This window comes from Desmodus rotundus, chromosome 12 (genome assembly GCF_022682495.2).
Source record: "Desmodus rotundus isolate HL8 chromosome 12, HLdesRot8A.1, whole genome shotgun sequence".
Taxonomy (NCBI): Eukaryota; Metazoa; Chordata; class Mammalia; order Chiroptera; family Phyllostomidae; genus Desmodus; species Desmodus rotundus.
The window spans coordinates 89,878,210-89,896,858 of NC_071398.1; the positions used below are offsets into that span (position 1 = coordinate 89,878,210).

The window sequence follows — 18,649 nt, forward strand, 5'->3', positions numbered from 1 at the left end:
ATCTATAAAATGGGAATGCTAATTCCTAGGCCATAGAGCTACTCCAAGGATTAAATAATGTAAGTATAGTAAAGAGCTTATTAACCAAGCATCTAACAAACAAAAAACACTCATCAAGTGGTTGCTGTTATTTAAAAAATATTAATAGGATGATGGTAGAAAAGGGTAGGAATTGTGAAATCTTTAAAATTCTATCAAAACTATAAGTCTGAGATGATTATTTTCTGTAAGAAGTAAAAGTATGTTTCTAGAATTTGTGACAGTCAGGTTAGGAGGAGAGAAAATGTTGATTTTAGTATTTTGCTTAATAGTCGATAGTAGCAATGAAAAAAGTCATGTGTCCATGGTCATGGAAGAAACTAGAGTAATCGTAAGAGTATATATTTTTTGCAACTTCTTGCCAATAAATTGACAATCTTGATGAAATGCATGATTTACTAGGAAGATATAAATTCTAAAATTGATTCAGAAAGAGAAAGAAAATCAAACAAATCAATAAGTATAAAAGATAAGTAGGCTCAAAGATCTACCTTTAAAAATATTAGCAAGCCTAGATATTTTGTAAGCACAGTCTACAACTTTCAAAGAATAAATACCATGGCAACTTTGTATTATTCAAAATATTCCAGAGCATAGGGGGGAAAAAAGGGGAGAAATCTTCTCAATTCATCTTACAAAGCTAGACTAACAATAATAGCAAAACCAGATAAAGACAGCACAAAGAAATAAAACTATGAACCAATCTGACTTATAGATTCTGAAATCATATAAACAAAACAAACACTAATCAAATCTAGCAAACAATTAAAATAGTAACCAAATAGAGTTTATTCTAGTAATGTGAGAATGGTTCAGTGCCCCAAAATATATAAATACAATTCATTATATTCATAAATTAAAGGATCAAAAACTACATGATTTTTCCATTAGCTGTGCCCAAAAAGCATTTGATAATTTCAGCCATCATGCCTAAAGATCATAAAGCAAGAGAAAATATGAATTGGTCAAATACCAGAGACATTTCCATTAAAATAGAAACAAAGAAGAGAAGCATACTATCACCTAATGTTTTAACAGTGTTTTTGAGAGCCTAGCTAATGCAACAAGATAAGAAAAATAAATGTGATATTAATATTGGAGATGAAGATGTAAATTATCATCTCAAAAATTATGTTTGTATACTGACGAGAAATGTAACCTTAAAACAACTGTTAGCATTAATAACAGACACCAGTAATGTAAAAGAATGTAGAATAAATACATGTTTAAATCCATAGCTTCTGTTTATATTATCATAAGTGGCTACAAAATTATAGAATTATAGTCCCATTCACAAAAATGTTTAACACACAAGGTTTATTCTTTCATTTAGCACTAAAATTTTTTCCCAAGACAAGAGTACAAATTTAAATTTTTAGTCTCTGAAGTACTAATACATAAAAAGTAAAGGTCTTGTTGTAAAATAGTTGATCCTATTACTCTACCTCAATGTGTGATCATAAAATTATGTAAGGCTAAAATTAATCACAAAGAAAAAACCAAGTTTCAAAGGTGGTAGTTTCAACACAGAAGCAGTTCATTTGGATATTAAGTAAAAACATTTTAGCATAATATAGTCTATGAGTAACATGCAAACAAATCTTTTTCTATTGTAGTAATTATGTTCCTAGAGAACAGTGAAGTTAAATCATCATGACCAGACCTGAAATTTATTTTATATTTATAACACATAATACTGAGTTCACTGCCATTTCAAAAAATAATCCTGCCACACTGCAGGACTCAAGGTCTTTGTTTGTTAAGTATTTAGTGGCAAGTCTGGGGAAAAGAAGTACATTGGAGGTAAAGTACTCGGTTTAAAATAGATGAAAGGAAAAACCTATTATAGGATAGTTTTATCAAAACCCTTTCTAACTAAAAGATCCTTTGCTCTTTGCATTACCACAGAAGATGAGAAGCTATGCTATCATGCAGCATTAACCTCGAGAAAATTCAGACTCAGTTGTACTTTAGTAATGAATCAAACCAGGTTATTTGCACAATAAATAAAAAGTCTTAAAACCTTGTAGATTATTTGAGGGATAACCATTTCTTTGGAAAATTAAAATGGGGACAATATTACCCATTTTATTTACCTAATATTACCTGAAATGAATGAAGTACCACGATTATTAACATTAGCTATTTGTAATTTGCAAGAAAGTGGAATAATGTGTATTTCTAATTAAGACATAATTAAGGACAGGTTTCCTCACGTACAGAAATTTTTTGCTGAATTTGTTGCAGCGACACTGGTTACTAGGATCATATAGGCCTCAAGCATGCATCTCTGCGATACTACATCTGTATGTTGCACTGTGTGCCCACCACCTGCAATCAAACCACCTTCCCCAACACTTTAGAGGGGTCACGGATGAGGTCATTAAAAAACACGCAGTCTCTACATGAGTCCAAAATTATTTTGTCAGGTACTCAATTCATTAAATAGAAATGTTGAGTCATCTACTCTGTACGAGATACTTATTGTAAGACAGTAAATAATACTGCATTGGAACAGCATGGTCTGGGCATTGTTACACCTCAGATGTAATGTGCGTCGTGTGGCTGAGAATTAATTCATTGTATTTAACACACTGAACGTATAGAGCAAAATTTTGAGCAATCAAAAGTAATTATAACCTTGAGAAGCTCGATTTTTTTAAATTTCCCTCACTATTGCCTTATGTTAATTTCTACTCAGGGATTCTTTCTCAGTTCTAAAATGATATAATAAAGGAATTCCCTAAGTAAGACCTAATACAAAAGGATAGAAATGTAAGCGAAGGGATGTATCAGCTCTTGAATCCTTGTTTCCATTTGCTCTCAATAGTGCTTCTAATGTTCAATTTTCTCTTAAAAAAAAAATCTTAATTTAGAAGAACAAAATGTACAATCCTCTGTAGCATCTAAATAAGTATATTGTTTAGTTCTTACTAAAGTTAGCAAAAAATTGAAACTGAAAAAAATATTTTTAAATCTCCAGTCTAAGTTATATAATGCCATTCACCATAGTAATGACCGGATACTTTGGTATAAGTTTTTAAATTAAAGACTACCAACAGGTAGAAATTTTCCTTTGCTGCCTTAAGACAGCCCTCGGAGAAGTTTTTACCAGTGTGTTTGTTCATAACTTAAATGTTAATTTAAAGAAATCTCACTTTATCACCTACATGACATACCTTTTAGAAGGGTAATTTAATTGGGAAAAGAAAAATGCCACACTGCTTCTTCCTCCCAAGAAAAAAAGATGCGTTCCTGAGGGTTCTCTCTCACTGTCTCTCTGTCTCTCTCTCTGTCTCTCTCTTTATATATATACATATGTATACACACACATATATGCATACAACATATATATATGCATATATGTCCAACAAATATTTGATTTTGAGATCCTTTTTCCCTCTTTTACTGGCTCATTATTCTCAATGTGATTCTCAAACTGTCATGCCTTTCACATTTTATTCATTCACCAAGGAATAATTGAGTACCTGAATGTATTGAGTACCTTCCAGGCCCAAAAGGAAGACACAAAAGAAAGATAAGACAGCCTCGCACCCCAGAATCTTTCCTTCTCTTCCAGGGGACAAGGTAAAACATAATATAGCATGAAGTAATTTATATGATTAGTGGCAAAATCAATGTTCAGGTAGCATGCGTTGCACAGTTATAGAGAATTTTAGAGCTTTGAAACACTCTCCTGTATCTAAGGCTCAGAACAGTCTTGTTAAGTACACGTTATTAGCCCCTCTTTAGCAGTGAGGAACCTGAGGCCCAGAATTTGAAGTGGCATGCCTCATCCAAATAGATTGAGTGGGAGAGTCAAAACTCAAGCCAGGATTTACTGATTACAAGCCCGGTGCCGTTTTCAGTAACAGCACAGGAAACCAAGAACTGGAGTACTTAACAGGGTAACCGCCGGCCTTCCGCTAGAGGTGGAATTAAACCAGACCTCATAGGATGCCAGGAAAACATACAGCCGTCTGAGTGTCCAGCCAAATGTCCAAGTTAATTTTATTCTGAAAATATCTATAGTTCAGTGTTACACTCACAGCACAACTACCATTTCCTCCGTGACGGTGCCTTTCCCTCTTCACCGAGAGCTATGCTCTCCGAAATGGGGATATCGAATAAAATAAACAGCTGGCCTGGAGGGATCATATACATCTTAAATCACAAATATACATCTTAAATTAATCTTAAGGGTCTGGTATCCACTAATTCTCACACACTTGGCTTCCTCTCAGCAGCGGAAAACCTGGCTCACCCCTGCTGTAGCTTCTCTAGCACTCTTGCCCCAAATAACCACTTGTTTAAAATGTCAGCGATGACCCGACCCCAAATCCCACAGGTTCACCCGTTTTGCCCTCCGACCCGGCCCCTGCCCAGACACCCCCCCTCCTCCCTCCCGATGGATGTGGTACCTACCTAGTTCAGGCTCTGCAGGTGCCGTCGCGGTGCTGTCACACAGCACCGACAGATAAGATGCGACCTTTCGATTCTGTCCTTGGGGATCTCCCGCTGGCCGCGCTGCGTCGTTCCAACCCCCGGTAAGGGGCTCCCGGCTCGGGCACGCAGCCACCGGCAGAACGCCGTCCGAAGCAATGTCTCCGACCAGTGGAGCGATGCTGGGCGCGCGGCAGTGCATCACTCCGCCCCATACTCCTGCCAACTGCAGGGGACTTGGTCCGACAACCAGTCCATCCCACCTCACACGCGAGCCCGGCCCAGCCGGACCTTACGCGGGACCCGAATGACAGGTCGTTGGCAGCAGCAGTGGAAGCAAAACCCAAGGCCAACCGCCTCCAGTGTCCATCGCAGCCAACCCAAGACCCCCGAGACTGGACCGCAGAGAAGCGTTTCTATGGAAACCCCCAGTGGTCACGTGGCCGAGTCGGACGACCAATTGCCTTTTACCACGGCCCGCGACAGCGGTTTGTGCCCTCCCCTGCCCCGCCCCCGCCTCCTTCGCCCCGCCCCGCCCCTTGCATGCAGAGAGTCCGCGCCTGCGCGCTGCGTCCAGTGCGCTTCCCCACCTCCCGCGCGCTCCCCCGGGATTGTAAGGGCGGCGTGGGAGGCTTGAACACTGCAAGAACCTCAGGAGGAAGGACTGTGGCCAGCGCGCAGGCCCAGAAACCGCCCGAGCCGGGGCTGCCGGCGACGCCCCAGAGCGGAAGAGGGAAGTGGAGGCACCAAGCTTCGAGTTCCTGCCGGGCTGTGCTCGCTGAGCTAGAGGCAGCACCGAAAGGAGGCCTTTGCCACCGCTCCGGATCGGGGATGTCGAAGAACACGGTGTCGTCGGCCCGGTTCCGGAAGGTGGATGTGGATGAGTACGACGAGAACAAGTTCGTGGACGAGGAAGATGGGGGCGACGGGCAGGCCGGGCCAGACGAGGGCGAGGTGGACTCCTGCCTGCGGCAATATCCTTGCATTCCTCGACGTCCCCACCCGGCCAGACCCAGCCCTTCCCCCGGGACCCCGCTCCTGCAGGGTGTGAGGGGGCGGGCTCCTCCCGGGGGACTGGCGCTGAGCTGCCCACGGGGGCCGGCGGCTTCGACCTGTGTCTTTGGGGTGCCCCATTCCGAGGTGACAGGGCTCTCTGTTTCTCACTGGGGCGCCCCGAGACCCCAGGGGCCCGCCCTCGGGTACCAGCTCTGCCAGCGCACCTTCCACGCCCCGCGACTCCTCAGGTTGCGCCTGGAGTCCTACCTCCGGGACACTGGCTCTGCCGGCCGCGCCCTGGCGGCGCTCGGAAGGCACCTGGTCTGATCGGGACTGATCAGGGCGCTGAAGTTTTCTTCCCGGAACGCTGTTGACAGGGGTCACATCAGCTCCAGGAATTTCTGTCGGGCAGGAATGGGCATCTTTCTTTAGTGATTTTGTGTTTGTTGTAATGGTTTTGGTAGCCCTAGGATAGTTTATTCTTTGCCGGGAGACATGGGGTGGTTTGCTGAATGAGGCTCTGTCCTTTCAGCCTGGGGGCTTTTTTTACAAAAGGTATTTGACTAAATACAGGTTGCACAGAATTTGTTAACCAGGGGAAGGGCGTGAGTACGAGACAGCCCAAACTCCGAGAAGGAAGCTTGGAGGCTTTACCTGCTGAGCAAAGGAGGATAGAAAGAAGACAATGCATGTGGAGAGTCCCCGGAAATATTTAAATAAACCCCAAAGAATACAATAGAAAAAGATTAGCCATTTGTACAAAGCAGAACCATTTTTATAAGTCTGAAATCGTTACCATTTTAGTTAAAATGGGGCTGCCAGTTCCTGGGTTTTGTTTTTGCATACTTGAATATTCATAACTGAACATTTGCTTCAGATCTTTTTTAGAAAAATGTAAATGTTGCAATAACCAAAGCTGTAGTTTTAGATTCTCAATTACTGAAATCACTCATTTCTAATTATTCTTGACTGTATTCATAAGGACGGCTGTGTAGACTCTTCTCATCAATGTCCTATTAAATTATAATGGGGAAATAGATGAGTGGCAATATTTGGTAGGAACTATATTTGGTCTTAAAGGCACCTAAAATATGGCCTTAAACATTTATCAACATGCAGATGTTTCGTCGATTTCCACAACTTTCACAATCAGCTGTTGCTATTTTGAATTATTTAAATACTTAAATGTTTGGGGTCTTAAAAACGAACCAGTGTACAAAAGGCCTGCTTCTCTAGTTTATTAAACCCTGAAAATAACAGCTTACCACCAACCATATAGGGTTTTTTTTTTTCTTCAGGAAGTAAGTGGTGAACATTATTCCGTCCAAAAACATTTTTTGTGATGAAGGAAGGATGTTGGTGAAACTAACTTATTTTAGATGTTACGACGAGATGGCTCTTCAGCGGTGCTGCTGTGCCCATGGAGTGGGTCTGCTTATAAAGACACTGTCTCTTCTGCTCCGGTTACAAGCAGAAGAGGCAAACGCTAGGCAGGCTCTACAGATGGAGGAACAAGTGAGCTTTGTGTGGTTTTCCTTTTAGGGGAATGGCTGTACATTCTGACAGTCTGATTGGCCTTCCGTGTTTCATACATGCAAACCCACTGGTGCTTTCAAAGGGAAACTAAATTTAATAGGTATGGCCTAAGACGGTGTGAATAACCTTTATAAAGTACAAGAGAAAATATCCTAACGGCAAGTTAGGTTGTCACCTTAGAGTCATTGAGTTACATGTTCTGTGATGCCTCTTTTCGTCAGTATTGAGAGGTTACTAATGTACTGTGTATCATTCCGATTAGTAATCTACCAGCATTTTCTACTAGTATTTCAATTCATGTAGAATTTAATTGTAGCAAAAGTTTGATCTTGGATTTTTCCAGTTAGAATCACATAAAAAGACATGTGTTGGTTGAGGATAGGCTCTTTCATTTTGGGTCCTAATAATTCTGATACATATTTTAGAGGGTTTCTTAAATAAATATCAATTAATAATATTTCCATATGGGTCTTACTAGAAAATGAGAGGTTAGCAAGGTGTTCATTTGATCATTAGAACCAAGGAGGAAATGGTCTGTATTCTAAAGAAAATAATGATAGAATGTTCTTTTTTGCGTTCCGTATTCTATCTTTGGTTAACATACTTGAAACCACCACGTTGAATTTTCCAATACTGAGCCTAGTGACCAGAGTGATGTTTCTTTCTGTGCATAAAGTGAAATCTTAAGAACCAGTGGTTCCTGGTAGTTACAGTGCTTTCCCAAGGGCTGCCCTTTGCTGCTTCCCCCTTAACCTCCATCACAGGAAACATGACCGCCGCCCTACAGGCAGCGCTGAAAAACCCCCCTATCAACACCAAGAGTCAGGCTGTGAAGGTGAGTCCCAGACAGCAACGGATCTCTGCTGATGTCTTCTCATTCTCTCCCAAACCCTCGGCGGTGCCACCCTGTCAACAAGTGTTTGAACTGTTTGCATTTCTATGAGTGGTTTTTTTTAAATAGGAGTTTTATAACCTGCATTTTCAATTGTAGAGCAATGAACATCTTTCCTTGGCCAAACGTTTATTTCTATAACATCTTTTCTTAATGGCCACATATAGATACGCTGCAGTTCACATACAAACGAATCTCCTTTTGTCATAAACAGTACTGAAGTGAACAATTTTTGGTAAATTATTCATTTCCTTTGCATAAGTCCCTAGAAGTGAACCACTGGATTTTAGAGTACACATTTTTAAGGCTTTTGACACATGTGATATTGCCCAATTGCCCTTCTGAAACATTCTGTGAGTTACCTTCCGTGGAACAGCTTTTCACTAATGGCAAAGAACCTATTTACTTCGGTGTTTTATTGTTTGGAAAGAAGCCTAGAGCACCGGCCCCATAGCTGTTCGTCATCCCAGGAGCCCCAAGACCTCCTTAGTTGAATAGCAGTCATAACTGCGTTAAGTGCACAGTAATTATCTAGGCTATGTAATTTCATAAGGGGGGAAATTTCTTGGTTTTTAAAAGTTGTGAGGACCATTGTTAACGTTTCCATTGTACCACCTTCTGCTTTTGTGTGAGTAGGTTTTTAACCACAGGGGGAGGGGGAGGTCTTAGCTCTGGAGGCGAGGGTACCTTTCTAAATTGGTCATGGCGTAGTCTTCAGACTGAAGGCAACGGTGGGAGGTAGAAACGTTCTGTAAAATCCCGACCAGTATTTATGCTGGAAGTATTACTTTGTCTTGAGTAGAAGGAGAAACAAATTATGGAAAGGGTAAATTTAGTGTTCCCTTTGCTTGGCTTAATGAGTAAAAAATAACTCTACTCTTAGAATAGTGTTTTATCACAAAAAAAAATCATTATAAATGAAGGCCACTGTATCTTACATCCCATAGTCTCTTGACTATAGACATGAAACTTTAAGTTTTGTTAATAAGTTATTTCCGAAGGATAGTTCAAAGAACAGTTTTTAAAACCTGGATTTAATAAATTAGTAAATGATCACATCTATCTCTAAGCAAATCCTTTCAACTCTACCTTCAAATATGTCGAGAACCGGTCCACTTTTGTCCACCCCCTCTGCCTCCGAGATCGCCAAATCCAGCCTGTGGTATTGCAATAACTCCCTACCTCGTCTCCCTGCTTCTGCCTTGTCCCTAGTACCACGCCCCACCCCCAGCCCAGCTTATCCCCAACACGCAGCTACACGATCCTGCTCAGATGTAAAGCAGGTTATGTCACTGTTCTTGTCCCAACCTTCCAACGTCATAAAGCCAAAGTCCTCACAGCAGCCCGCGGGGCTCCCCCAACCTGTCTCCCCACCGCCTCTCCCCCTGTTTCTCCAGCTCTTCTCCCTGCACTCCGCGCCAGCCACCCCAGGGCTGTGTGCCCGTCCTTGAACACTCAGCACTCGCTCCTTCCTCTCTCTGAAGTACTTTCCTCAGTGTCCCCAGGGTCGCCTCTTCCGTGTCCTTCAGGTCTTTACTCCTCCTCAGTGCAGCCTTTGCAAACCCTAACCCCACACACACGTCTAAATGTTCTATCCCGCGTTTACCCTCAGGATCGGGCAGGCAGCATTGTCTTGAAGGTGCTCATCTCCTTTAAAGCCAACGACATTGAAAAGGCCGTGCAGTCCTTGGACAAGAACGGTGTGGACCTCCTCATGAAGTACATTTACAAAGGCTTCGAGAGCCCCTCGGACAACAGCAGCGCCGTGCTGCTGCAGTGGCACGAAAAGGTGAGCCACCGGCTGCGGGTCTGTGCGCCGGTCCCCCGCCGCGGAGGGTGACAAAGACGGCACCTCTTACCTGAGTGATTTTGACCTCTTGGTTAATTTCTCTGTCATTACCGATGAGAACAAAAACGAAAGTTTCAGTTATGCTTACTAACCTTGGTCTCGAGAGTCTGATGGGCAGCATTTTTATTTACTGATGGTTGTTTCGTAAACATAATCTTGGACTTGGAACTAAATTGAATCTTGGAAAAGAAATAATAGAGGTCAAGAATGCTATAACAATGGCTGAAGGTGAAAACAACCCGAGTACCCACAGATAGATGAGCGGATGAACAAAATGCCGTTCATACCTACAGTGGAATGAGAGAGAAATCGTTTCAGCCCGAAAAGGAAGTTCTGGTATATGCTCCGGCATGAGTGAATCTGAAAACATTATGCCCAGTGAAATAAGCCAAATACTGTACGATTCCACTCATGTGAAATATTCAGGATAGGCAAATTCATAAAGACAGAAAGTGGGTTAGAGGTTACCGGGGCGTGGGGAGAGGGAGAAGAAAGAGTTAGTTCTTAATACTACCGAGTTTCTGTTCGGGCTAATCGAAAATAGGTGGTGGTGATGTCTGTACCGTATTGTGAGTGTAACTGGTGCCACTGAATTTTGAGACTAAACACGTAAGAATGGTTAAAGGTGGCACACTTTGTGTCACAGGTGTATTTTCTAACATCTTACAGTTCCCAAAACCCAGTGTTTCAGAAGCTGTTGTCTGTGTAGCTGAGTGAAAATACACACGTGTAAGAGAAACACACTTTCGCCTTGCTCGGGCCACTTTATCCCTCGCACACTGTCCAGTAAAAGCGCTGATATTTGTGGGTAGGGTGACCATAACTCCCAGTTTTCTCAAGGTAGCCCCAGTTTATCCCTGTCGTTTCACCGTAATTGTGAACAGCTCCCGGTCGCTCTGGGTGCCAGTTCGGGGGCCGACCTCTGGCCGTCCTGCAGGTGGAGTGCTCCCCGTTTGCGGGCACCGCTGTTGCATTTCAGGCAGTCCTCATGGTGCATCAGCCTCCATCCGCCTCAGCTTACAGCAGGAGAGCCAGCCTTAGAACCTAAGTGACCTGGTTCCAGCAGAGCCTCAGCATCCCAGCAAACGCTAGGAGGGAGAGCCGAAACTATTCCCTGGTGGTGGGTGGGGAGATCGAGGCACGCATCTGGCCTTCATTTCTGTCTAAGGTCGGTCACCAGTTCTTCGCCAGTCTTACCTCCTGAATGCTTCTCAGTCGGCCACCCAGGTCCAGCTTCAGCGCAGCGGGGGGCAGCACCTTTCCCAGTCTGTCCTGTCGCTTCCCAGACTGGCCCCCCAGCTACCGGTTTTGCCTCCCTCAGGTCCGTTCTCTGCCCAGTCACCAGAATGCCCCTTAGAACCCAGATCCACCCCATCCGTCACCTGAGGAATCAAGTCCAGCCTCACGTTCTGTGTCATTCTCCTCCTTTTGCTCCAGCCAGACTGCCTTTCCCCGGAACACACCGCAGTGCTTCACACTTCTGCACTTGCTCGTGGTTTTCTCTCCACCCGAGTGCCTCCTTACCCTTTTATGTCAGCCTGTCACCTGCTCACCCATTTAATGTACCATTTTCTCCAGGGAGCCTTACCTGACCATTCCACATTTCTCTCTCCCCTCAAGCTAGGTGCGTGCCTTCTTGGTGCTTTTGTAGCCCCCAAAGCACAGCTCTGTCACTTTATACAGTATGGTGTGGTGTGGTGTGGTATAGTATAGTATAGTATAGTGTGTGTGTGTGTGTGTGTGTGTGTGTATATCTTCCCGGTAGACCAGGTGATGCTGTACTTACGTTTGTATCCCCAGCATCTAGCACAGTACCCAGCACACAAAGGTATTCAGTAAGTGTTCTTTGAACACAAGTTCACTAGAGCTTCAGATTTCTACTTAATCATGACTTCCAATTTTTCACAGTAAAGCAAAAGTTCTGAAGTTCTTAGCTATTCAATAATAGTTTTTAGTTTGGAGGGAAAAATCTGACAAATACTGGCTGACTCAATAGGACTTAGGTTGGTTTTTCCCAGTTTGGACTTCCTCCCGACAGTTCTGAGAGTAAGAGCAGAATCCACGCCCTAAATGTGTATTTGAGCACCTGTTTAAGCAAGATCATGCCGCTCTAGATCCTTGAGAACAACCTACTATCATGTATTAATTAGTGTCTCGCCGGGAGGTAAGCGCACGGGTCGGGAACTCCAAAGGTTTTGCTTATTACTCTTCCCCAGTGCCAAGAACGGTGCCTGGCGCAGAAGAGGTGCTTGAGAAATATTTATGAAAATTAGTGAGTTCAGCAACTAACTGCACACAGCCTTCTTCACGAAAAATGTTTTAGCTGGTCTGAGAATTGGTTCTCTACGATCCCATCAACATTTGCATTTGGTTTGTTTCCAGGCGCTGGCCGCTGGAGGAGTAGGGTCCATTGTTCGCGTGCTGACCGCCAGGAAAACCGTGTAGTCCGGCAGGAACTGGATAGCTCCCGCGGGCGTGGGAGTTGCTGGTACAAAGACCAAAACAACCAAATGCCACCGCTGCCCTTGGGGCAGCATCTGTTTCTCTCAGCTTTGCCTTCTCGCTTCCTCTTTCGTCTCTGTTAAAGAAGAAAATTACCTATCTGTTTTCCTTTCGTGAAAATCAGGATGCTCTCGAGGGAAGTCTTCAACAGGACTGCTTCATGCCCTCCACACTGTTTCAGTGATATGTATACCAGTGTGTATATAGCCTAGTTCACATTCAAGTTTAACTGTGCAATTTTTAACCCCTATTGGCTGGTGGTTTTTTGTTTTTCTGTTTTTTTGTGTTTTGGTTTGGGTTTTGGCTAATAGTGATAAATTTGATGCCAATTTCCTAACTCATTGCTAGCCAGGAAATGATTCTTGTGAAAAACATGTTCGAGAGACTGGCAGTTCTTAACATTGCAAAACTGGACCATACTTCCCTTATTTAAGCAAAACATGTCTCTGGAACAAGTGGCAGGCGAAGACCACCGCCAGGTTCCAGCTTGTATCCAGATGGTGAGAGATAAGTCTGCTGCTTCCTCTCAACATCCAGCAATCGTGGCCTCTCGATTTCTTTGTGGTCACCAGGGTCCAGAGCAAGGAGTCTTGCTCTCTGCAAATGTGTCTATTAAATACCAGAGCCTGTTGGGTATGAGCGTAAAACTTTTGTCCCGATGGTGCGGTTCTGTTTGGGAAGACTGCTCCACGTCAGGAAGGACAGGGACACTGTGATGTAGTTCAGACTCTGGGCAGCCTCTGCATGAAATGCTCTTTTCCTTAGAGTTAAAGCAGCTGCCCTAGACGTTATGAGGTATCAAACTGGTATCTAATACGCCCTGTCAATGTCTTCAGTGTCCTTCAGGGCCATTGGGATCTCAAAAGATTTGGCTCAGACCCAAGCACACATCCTGTATTTTAGCTCAGTGTTTTTTAAGAGAAGAAAATGCCACACAGCAAAAGCGTTTACTTTGTTTTGGACAAACCAAATCGGTTCTCGGAAAAATGACCGGTGCTCACAGAGTTGTTCTTCAGTGTCTCCAGAACAAACCACCTGAGTGCGTGTGACCGGGAGGGCAGCCAGCCTGTGTTTCCTATCTCCGTGGAACACCAGTTTCACACTCACTGACGCACGCGAAAACTGGTGCAGAAATTCTGTACACTCTTGGCTGTTTTTGATACCTGCCTTTTGTTTTGTAACAGTGATAAAGTTCAAGAAAATAAAATGTCAGTGTTGAATAATTTATTTTTCTACCTCTTACTTCAGGGCTCATGCATGTGTAGTTATTTCCTCTTTCACCCCCGGGTCCTGTACTCTTGTGACAAGAGCTAGTTTGGTGCATCAGGTGTCTAAAACCACCTTATTCAAACGTCAGGTAGCAGAGAAGGGGGGAGACTCACTAGTGACGTCAGAGCCCTTCGGAGTGATTCCATCGTGCTCCCGTTGCCAGGTGAACGGACACCCCCATTGTTGCTGCCCAGAGACCTAGACTAGAATGTGCAAAGTAGCCCAGCAGCTACAGCCACTAACTTCCAGCTTCTAAACTCTTTCTGACACCGCAGATGTGTCTCCCCACCTGCTCACTGCAGCCTCTCTGCTTTCCCACTGTACCCGATTCCTGCTTTAAAGCTTTGGAAACCTGCAGGCAACTCAGAGGGCGCTGAGGTAAGATAAACTAAGCAATAGGTGTTAGAGGTAGTTACGGCACAACCACTTACAAACTGTAAAATGTAGACAAGATGATATTGCAATACTTTTTCGTAAGATCCTCCTTAACCTCACTTTCAAGACTGTGGTGTTGGGGGAAATTCTGGAGTTTTACATTCTATAGTCACAAAAATGGGTGTACTCAAAATCTGCCAGTCAGCTTTACTCAGGGCAGGTAGTAAAAACAGTTAACAAATCATGCAGCAGGGGACTGAATCGGAGTGGGTGGCAGCTGGAACCAGCTGGCTGGCGGGTGCCTCCTGCCTGATGTCCACCCAGGTTACCCTGGCCGTGACACAAGTCTGTCCTGGCGGGAAGAGGGGGCCAGTCAGGGTGGATTGTGGGGAAAAAGATGCAAACGCTGAAGAGTTCTTTCAGCCCAAAAGTGGTTCTTTACCTGCCTTTCCCTTCTACTTGAATCTCTGGTATTATCCATTCATTTCAGTCACTTGTGTTTGGTTTTGGCCACTTTTTAAAGGGGGGACATGGCACTTACGCCCATTTTTGGTCGCCAGGTGACAGCACCCTTTCACTAACAGTCATACTTTGTAGGAAGTGTGTTGATGTCTTAAAGAAATCCAGTAACACAGCAGTGAAATCAAATCTGTAGATGCCACCGATGAGCGAAATACTTCTTTTTTAAGCCCTTGCTGTGTTCCCTGGGATCGTAATGGGTGAGTAACGTCTGCTTGCTCACGAGTTGCTCTCAGCCTAAGTGAGAAGGAAGAGGAAAGCACTTAAAATCAATGTCATACAGTCTAGTGTTTGATGGCCCGTGCAGGTAGTGTGGGGGACAGGGACTTCGGGGCGGACGAGAGCAGAGTGACACAGGTCCGTCTGCACTAGGCCTGGCGGGGCAGGAGCGGAAAGAAGAGCGAGTTGAAACAGATGGCGCTGTTGCTATGGTTTTAACATAAAGGTCTAGACGGTGAAAGTTAATAAGAAGACCAGGCTTTGATAAAGTGTGGGAGGTTCGAGAAAGTCATGGGGTTATAGAAAATGGTATTTTTCAGCTGAAACAGACGATGGTCGCTTCGCCTCACCCTTTTAAAGTAGTAAAAGAATGGGAACTTCATTTTATAACAAGGAAAGCATCTTCAGTTAGTAATAAAGAGCCTTATGAAAAATGGGTATGACATCCTTTAAGTATTTTCGATCATTTATTAAAATGGACATTATGTGTAGAGTTTTTTAGAAAGCAGTTCGTTAACATGGAAACATCAGTAGCCCTGCCTTGTGGCCCAGAGTTACACAGATTTATGAAATACAACACAAACAGCAGGAAACCAAGGCCAGGTCCCCAGCACGTGGTGGTTATAATATGGATTTTAATTTCCAAAGCAAGATTCTGAGTGCGAGTGGGTGCGTTAAAACACAGAAGCCCTCGTTGAGTACCGCATCGGTCCCACTGTGTATCTTATCCTCAGATCAGAAGCTCAGGGAATACGTATCAGATCACACAATTCGTAGGTCTCAGAGCCAGCATTTCATCTCACATCTGCCTGACTCCCAGGCTGTATCACGCTCCCTTCTCAAGTTCAGTGCCTGGGGAATAGAGGTGTCTCCAGGACAAATGGGGATTGGGGCTTTCTCTAGAAATCTCCAAGCTTAATGTTTGCAGAGTACTGTTGAGAGGTAAAAGCCACTCAGAGTCCTTCCGAGAGGCAAAAGTTGACAGGCGTAGAAGTCAGAAGAGATTTGCAGAGATGCTTACGACAACGGGAGGCATACCAGCATGGCGGTCTTTTCCCAGTGAGTTCTGCTTGCCTTTTGAGGACTTTTAAAGTGGTGAGGTTAGAGGCCAATACTTTAACATTCGTAACTCCACTGGAGCAGAGAAAAGTGACCGAGGGCAGTGTCTCGCATCTCACTCTTTACCCAATATTTTTAATGGGTCCCTGTTCCCCATGTTTTCGTAGATGAGGTTTTAACTGAAACTTCTATTTTGATTAGTTTCATCATAATTCCATTTAGCAAGAACCACAGCTGCCATCTCTCATTTCATTAGCCGAGGTGAAAAGATGATTGGCCGTAACTAAAACCTACTTGCTTAATTAGCCCCTAAGCATCACTTCAGCCTCCTTCAATACCACGGCTGGGGGCTCCATTTAGATGCACCTCAGACTGGAAGCTTACGTCTCTGTCCACCCGTCTAGAGCGCCCTCACATGCCGGTTGCAAAGGCAGTTTTTGCAGGAGAAATCCTGAGAAAGGCAGGATCCCCAAGATAAATCTGGGCTTGAAGAAATCAGGTTCAAAATAGTACACCCGTGTAGATGAGGACCCAAAGCACCGTTCACCGGGCACCAACCCGACAACACATATTTGTGTTCCTTGCATGTGGCAACACCGTGCATCAGCTGGCCTGTGGCGGGCTTGCATGGGTTTGGGTAGGTTCTAGCCCGCTGTCGTCCACCTCTATCTACCCTTTCCACATCTCATTTTGATTTGCCTTGCATCCTTCCCTTTCCCTAATTTGTTTCTTCTCTAATTTCTTTTTCTCTCTCATCAGTCCCTGCATCTACTGCCTGCCTTCCCTCTTCTTCTCTCTACTCCTGCCGAGGCACTCAGAGTCATTCCTACTAACTGAATACATTCCTACTAATTAAATATGCAGGTGGTACCCTGGCTGGTGTGGCTCAATGGAATGAGCGCCAGCCTACGAACTAAAAGGTCACTGATTCGATTCCCAGTCAGAGCACATGCCTGGGTTGCGGGCCAGGTCCCCAACAAGGGGCACGTGAGAGGCAATGGCACATTGATGTTTCTCTCCCTCTCTTTCTCCCTCCCTTCCCCTCCCTAAAATAAATAAGTAAAATAAAATACATAAGTAAATATGCAGGTGGTGCTCAGGCAGGGTCTTTTAGGTAATGGCCTCCCAACAAGAACCTCCCACTGACTGAAAATGCTTGAATGGCTTATTTCTAAACTGAGAAAATGCTTTTATTTTCACAGATTGCTTTGGCTAACGATTGAGCAAATAACCCAAAATCTAAGGCTAATTTTTAGATACATAATTTTCCCTTTAGATTTACAAATCATTTCACCTTACTGACAGTGCTAGAGAGTGCCAAAAGTGATTGGGAATGGGAGGGTGGGGCCAATAAAAAACAAACCTAATGGGCTGTAAAGAGTTTAGAAAGGGGTGCTCTAAAACAAGATCCTTCATACTCCTGCCGTGGGCCTTTCTCCCATCCCCTCTCCCCCTCAGCCCAACATGGCTGACGCTGGAATAATAGAGAACTCGTGGAAACCCCAGGGCCGGAACATTCTGTGCACTAAACTGCGGGTGCCCTCGGTACTCACTCACCAAGGTGCAGGAGGAGCCGGGGGCGCACAGAAGCCCAGCATGTCAGCCACCTCAAGGTGGTGCTACTTCCCCACGTGGGCCAGCCAACCCCAAGCCAAGCCGTGGGACGCTGTTCAGCTTACTTTTCTGTTGTCCTTTCTCATTCACGTTACTTGGGTGTTTAAAAATTATACACACAAATTGTCTTCATCAACACCTCTTACCTCTCTATGTAACAGTTCCCTAAAGCCATACAATGCAAATTGAATAGTACATGACACCTGAATTTCACAGCCCAGCACGCCGAGACTCCCGTATTTCTCCACCCAGCATTTAGCTGGCACTCTCTAGGACATATCCTCTCGGCCCGCCTCTGCTAGACTATACGGCCTTCCTGCAGTCACAGTCGCTGTGTCGTACTCATTCTCCACAGTCCCTTGAATAGCTGATGCACAATAATGACTGAGCCAAGTCACCCGACTCAGGTGTCCCCAGGTTATATGCACAGCTCCTGGGGTGCCTGAACAGGACAATATATCAAAAGCCCAAACTGAAAACTATACAAAGAGTAAAATGACACCCCTTGGGTTCAAATAGCTTAGATCCAATCAAGTTTAGTCACAACCCAACTCACCCCGATGTGGACATTGAGGCAGAGACTTAGGCGGCAATCAGAGCCACCATGGGCAGCACGGGCAGCCTTTGTACTGGGCAGCTGTACACAAGTCACCAGGGAAAGTGGCCGAGGAACAGAATTCCCGCTGACCTCTGGCTGCCAGCGGCACCATGGGAATTTACACAGAACAAACAGTTTTCACTATTTCATTATTCATCATCCCTTTGTTTATACAAATACTAGCCTACCACACATAGTGTTCTATGCCTTGCGTTTTCATTAACAGTATATTTTGACAATAATTTCCTATTAGTACATAGAGAACTTCCTTATTCCCTTTTATGCATGCATAATATTCGGTTATAAAAATAAATGTACTGGAATTTACCTCACCATTTCCTCATTGATCTAGATAATTTCTAATGTTTTGCCATCGCAAAGGATGTTACAGTGCCTAACACTGTACCGCATCCCCCAAGCCACTTTGCCTATGTCGTAAACCTAGTTATAGATAAATTCCCAAAAGCGTTTAGGTCAAAGGGCATGCATTTAGAATTTTAGTAGATAAGGCTAGATCACCTTCTTTAGAAGTCCTATCAATTACACTTCCTCTGGCCACGTGGGAGATTACTTGTCTTCCCAGCCCAGTCCCTGCCTTAAGAGCTTGTCATTAAATATCTTTATCTTCAGAAACCTGGTACGTTAAAAAGTGTACATACATGCATGAGGTTGAACATCTTTTCATAGGTTTAAGAGTTGGCCATATTTCCATATTTCCTTTGTCTCTATATGTATTCCT

At 44.1% G+C, this 18,649-nt stretch overlaps 2 protein-coding genes across 2 annotated transcripts in view; one reads left to right on the forward strand and one right to left on the reverse strand.

Annotated features, from left to right (window-relative positions):
- RGL1 (ral guanine nucleotide dissociation stimulator like 1) overlaps positions 1–4,887 on the reverse strand; it is a 225,283-nt gene extending 220,396 nt beyond the window's left edge. The window contains exon 1 of the mRNA XM_024552741.3: positions 4,465–4,887. The gene's annotated coding sequence lies outside the window, so the exon portion shown is untranslated. The remainder of the gene's footprint in view (positions 1–4,464) is intronic.
- Positions 4,888–5,081: 194 nt separating this feature from the next.
- On the forward strand, positions 5,082–13,482 carry ARPC5 (actin related protein 2/3 complex subunit 5). The gene is made up of 4 exons (XM_024552771.4): positions 5,082–5,456; positions 7,777–7,849; positions 9,519–9,695; positions 12,138–13,482. Exons 1-4 carry the CDS (start codon positions 5,314–5,316, stop codon positions 12,198–12,200), a joined length of 456 nt encoding a protein of 151 aa, XP_024408539.1. The 5' UTR covers positions 5,082–5,313; the 3' UTR covers positions 12,201–13,482.
- The last annotated feature ends 5,167 nt before the right edge of the window (positions 13,483–18,649 follow it).